This window comes from Branchiostoma belcheri, unplaced genomic scaffold (genome assembly GCF_001625305.1).
Source record: "Branchiostoma belcheri isolate BF01 breed outbred unplaced genomic scaffold, Haploidv18h27 scaffold110, whole genome shotgun sequence".
In the NCBI taxonomy this organism is placed as follows: Eukaryota; Metazoa; Chordata; class Leptocardii; order Amphioxiformes; family Branchiostomatidae; genus Branchiostoma; species Branchiostoma belcheri.
In genome coordinates this window covers 816,051-821,001 of record NW_017802492.1, presented here as the reverse complement: position 1 = coordinate 821,001, position 4,951 = coordinate 816,051, and the positions used below count along the sequence as shown (strand labels likewise).

The following is a 4,951-nucleotide window of genomic DNA, read 5'->3' as shown; positions in this document are numbered from 1 at the left end:
CACAATGGCATGCAAGGCATCAACCAATAGGCATGCAGCTTTCCTCTATTCTCCTTGCTGATTGGCTGTTGGGATTTAACTGGCTTAACTTCATTTACACCTGCACAGAGCCATGCCATACTGACAGTATGTCTGTATTCAAGTGTTTTGGTAGGTATTTTAAGCTTTCCTGCTCCAGCATTGGAATGCGGGCTATGAACGCTTCTTTTTATCTTGAAAATCAACAGTTTGCATTATGCAATCCTAACCAATAATGTAGGGAATAGCTATCCAACTGTTGTAGTCTTAGTTGTATGTTACTTCATACTATAGTTATATCAATGTAAAGCATTGTTTTCCCTTGTGTTTCTCATTCTTTCCCTGCCATGTGGTAAAATGTGGTGAACCCATCGCTATATTTGCTCCAAAGCAAATATTGGCCTTTCTAGTTGGCTAATCATCTTAACATCAATCTTGTAGATATACATGTTCTATTATATGAGTAATACTATCATAATAATTATGTTTTCACCAAAGTAAAACAAATTGTTTTAGTTCTGTATCCTCTCCTTCTCCAAACCAATAAGGTCAATGACCTGAACCAGACGTCTGTCACCATGGCAAAACTGGTGTACATATGTTGGGTTACATCATGTTGCAATTTTATAGCAGGAGGGATTTAGACTCCTATCACTATATACATGTACATGTACTATATGAATGTGTTTGATTAAGAATTAACAGAGCAGACCCTATGCTAACTTAAACATTATTACCAATAAATAAATAAACTTGATTTAGACTCCTATCACTATATACATGTATATGAATGTGTTTGATTAAGAATCAACAGAGCAGACCCTATGCTAACTTAAAGGTAAACATTATTACCAATAAACAAATAAACTTGATTTAGACTCCTATCACTATATACATGTATATGAATGTGTTTGATTAAGAATTAGCAGAGCAGACCCTATGCTAACTTAAAGGTAAACATTATTACAAATAAATAAATAAACTTGATTTAGACTCCTATCACTTATATACATGTATATGAATGTGTTTGATTAAGAATTAACAGAGCAGACCCTATGCTAACTTAAAGGTAAACATTATTACAAATAAATAAATAAACTTGATTTAGACTCCTATCACTAATATACATGTATATGAAATTCAATGTGTTTGATTAAGAATTAACAGAGCAGACCCTATGCTAACTTAAAGGTAAACATTATTCATTTGCTTGCATGGCAAATGTTACTTTTCTAGTCATTGTTAGTATTCCTCCACCTTTCAGAAATGTTTTCTCACTCACTACTGTCATGGTAAAGCAATTCTTAACTTCTGCTTTGCTCCTTAAATGCTAATACACTAAATAGAGTTCACACATGTTCAGTACTGTAATATGTGTGAGGTGACATATTGCTGTTATTATGTTTACCGAAGGAAAAGTTAACATATTGTTTTTACTCAGCTTCTTCTTCCTCTTCTGTTCCAAACACTAACCTCAGACCTGGCCAATGACATGATTTGTTGACGTCTGTCACCATGGTGACTGGTGTTGGGTTACATAATGTTGCAATTTCATGGTCTGCTCTGCTCCTGTCACCATATACTTGTAGTACATGTATGTGAATGTGTTCGAGTAAAAATTAACAGAGCAGACCATGTCCGAAGGTAAACATTATGCATTTGCTTTGCAAATGTTACTTCTCTAGTTTGAACAGAGAATTTTAACAGTATCAAGATGAGTACTGGACAAGGCTGATTGAAGACCTACCCAGAACTCTGATGATAGCGTAGTCAGGCTCAGTGGTAGTGTACATGACCAGGGTACCGAAGTAGTCAGCACTGTACAAGTAAGAGCCGCTAGGGGAGAACGTCAGACCTACAACCTTCCCTCGGTGTTGTCTGTAAGGAACATAATGTGCAACATGTAAAATATGTAACAAGGTGAAGAAATAGATGACAACATATCATAATTACATGTATCATATGCCAAAGACTCAAGCAACTGGATAATCATATGATTTTGGTATTTAATGTACCTTTCCTCAGTGACACCGATGACTTGTTAGAAATGCACGTTTATATAAGCACGGACTATTGATTGATATGCAAATAAGTGAGAACATTTTTTCTTGTCGAACTTTTGTTGTTTCCTTTTGGACAAAAAAATTTGTCTTCATTTATGACTGTGCATTATCAATAAATATTTCGTGCTTATAAACTTGCCTTTCTGACAAGTCTCCAGTGTGAAGGTAGTGGATGCTACCTGAAACGTCTGTTTCCAAAATCATAAAATTATCCAGTTGCTTCAGTAACTGTCTTTTGGCGTATCTTATTACCTGGCTGAATGTCTAATCTTCACCAACATATATCATATTTAGTTTCATCCCTTCTTATGTCATCTACATCTACATCACTTCTTATAAATATATTAGAGACATATAATAATAATTTTCACAGGAATCTGAGGCTTGATGGCTAACTGCAGTGAGTCAGTGAGTGAATCGTGCATCTAGATCTGACAACTGTGATTATGGGTTCACCACACCACGAAGTGGTGGTGAACCCATATTGCTTTTTCTGATGTTTCTTCTCCTCCTCCTCCTCCTCCTCCTGCCACTTCTTTAAATTGATTCAACTCCTTCATTTTTGGGCGAAATTACCTGTAATTTCGTATAGAGGTAGAGTGGGTAAATACCCTTAGGCGTTTTTTAAATTTTTTTGATACAAGCTTTTACAATCGTTTTATTTGCTTTTTAGTGGTCCCCATAGGAAAGTACTGTGGGCGCGTACGCGCGTGACGTAATAAGAAAGGAATTCGGGGGAAGGCCCAAATATGGGCATACAAGCAGGTGTGGTCATGTTTGCAGATGTGGCTGTTGATTGGCTGTTGGCTAATTAATTTATTTACTACCATTTTCACGTACCAGCGCAGCTGGTCCACGCGGTCTCGGCCTAGCCTCCTTCGCAGTCTTGTTGGGCGTGGGCGTAATTTTTTCTGTGAGCGACGCGAGTAATATGCCGCCGCGAGGGACGATTTGCTGCCGAGGGACTTTTGCCACGGAGAGAAGGTTTCCGCGCTCCAACAAGACTGCTTCCAATCGGCGACTAGAAAGGACCTTGGAGCGCGGAAACCTTCTCTCCGTGGCAAAAGTCCCTCGGCAGCAAATCGTCCCTCGCGGCGGCATATTACTCGCGTCGCTCCACAATCTTCACCGACTAGTATTATATATTCTGTTATCGATTTCTGAAGAATCACCAAAATTGTAGAGTGTAACGCTATCTCCTAGAAAGTCCCTTACTAGTACTTGAAGCGATTGTTACCGCCATGTTGTTCACTTTATATGACATACAATGCAGAGAGTAATGGAAACGTGTCCAGATAGCTCGGTTGGTAACGCGCAGGGCTGCAAGTCCAGACATTACGAGTTCGAACCCCGGTACACTGGATATTTTTAATTATCCTTTTTACAATTTTTAACAATTTTAACATTTTTAACAATTTCAACAATTTTAACCATTTTAACCATTTTAACCATTTTACATTTTAACAATTTCAACATTTAATTTTAACATTTTCGTTTTAATATCCATTGCTTTGCTTTTAACATTCCAAAACTGATTGTTCTTACTCAAGAATTTCAATAACTTTGAATGTTAGTCTTTTGTATTTTTTCAACATACAAACCAAAATCACTTTTGATGTTGTCACAAAAGTAACATCTGTGCGCGCATTGGGTTTCGTTCATTTAAAAACTACAAGTCAAAACATCTGGAAACTAAGCAAACATACTCAGTAAATTGATTGCTGTAATTCCCGATTTTTTTTCACTGTACCGCAACGCAAGCGGGGGGTCAATGTTCACGGTTTTCACTGTCACCTCTGTATTGTGAACTTATCATTACAGTTAGGAAATAATTCCCGGACTTTCTTTTTCCTGCAGCTGTCACCACCGTGAATATATAGTTCCGTGAACATGTCCATTTTCTCAGGCCGTGAAAATTTTGCTTCCGTTAGTAGTAGTTACAATCTCATCAAAAGTGTAAAGTAAAGCTGTCGAGATTTAAAGTGCGTGTCGTTGTATCTTTGTAAAAAAAAGGGAGATAATTGCCAAGTGCCAGTTTTGTAAATACCTGTCGAGATTCAAACAGCTTGTCCTTGTATAATTGCAGTATGATTTATTTAGAATCTCTCATTTTTGTTTGGGGAAGGGTATGGAGTGAAATTCCTACATTTGCTCCGAAGCAAATGTTGGCCTTTCTAGTGTTTCTCATTCTTTCCCTGCCATGTCGTAAAATGTGGTGAACCCATCGCTATATTTGCTCCAAAGCAAATATTGGCCTTTCTAGTTTGAAGATGTTTTTTAAGCATAATTCAAGAAGGTAGCAAACTAAGCGATAGATTTTTAGTCATCCATAGGAACTGCAACAAAATCATAATTAACTTTTACAACTGCAGTATACATGGCACTGAAATGTTCTTACTTGTGTTCTGCTATGAGGCTGGTGCTGGCCACATTGAAGACCCTGACACAGCCATTCTCAAACCCACAGGCCAGAACCTGCTGGGAGGGGTGGTACGCTACTGCACACGGGCACTCCTTAGGGGCACTGAAGTCATACAACTGGACAAGGAGAGAGATACAGCCACATTTTAGACATTGAAAGAGAATTTATCTTATTTATTACTCCGTGAAGGAGGTCAGGACCTCTGGACGGAGTGTTGTGAAGAGCTGGTTTTTCGTGTTCGCAGTCAAAGCACTGGGTTCCCTTTGTGTAATCGGCACGCAATTTCACACGCCGTCTGCAGGCATGCCCGTGATGATGCACGAATGTGTATTTTTGCCGTTGCTGTTTTTGCGGTCTATTTCAGATGCACCCCTACAATTTTGAGGCAGATTGGAATGGTCCAGAAAAACCCGTTGCTTTGAATAGGCGGGGGGGGGGGGGAGGGGGG

The 4,951-nt window shown here is 38.5% G+C and overlaps 1 protein-coding gene across 1 annotated transcript in view; it reads right to left on the bottom strand.

Annotated features, from left to right (window-relative positions):
• LOC109486963 (WD repeat-containing protein 90-like) overlaps positions 1 to 4,951 on the bottom strand; it is a 37,542-nt gene that overhangs the window by 19,254 nt on the left and 13,337 nt on the right. The window contains exons 18-19 of the mRNA XM_019790882.1: positions 4,480 to 4,619; positions 1,766 to 1,896 (exon numbers count right to left, since the gene is read on the bottom strand). Coding sequence (XP_019646441.1) covers positions 1,766 to 1,896; positions 4,480 to 4,619 — 271 coding nt within the window. The remainder of the gene's footprint in view (positions 1 to 1,765; positions 1,897 to 4,479; positions 4,620 to 4,951) is intronic.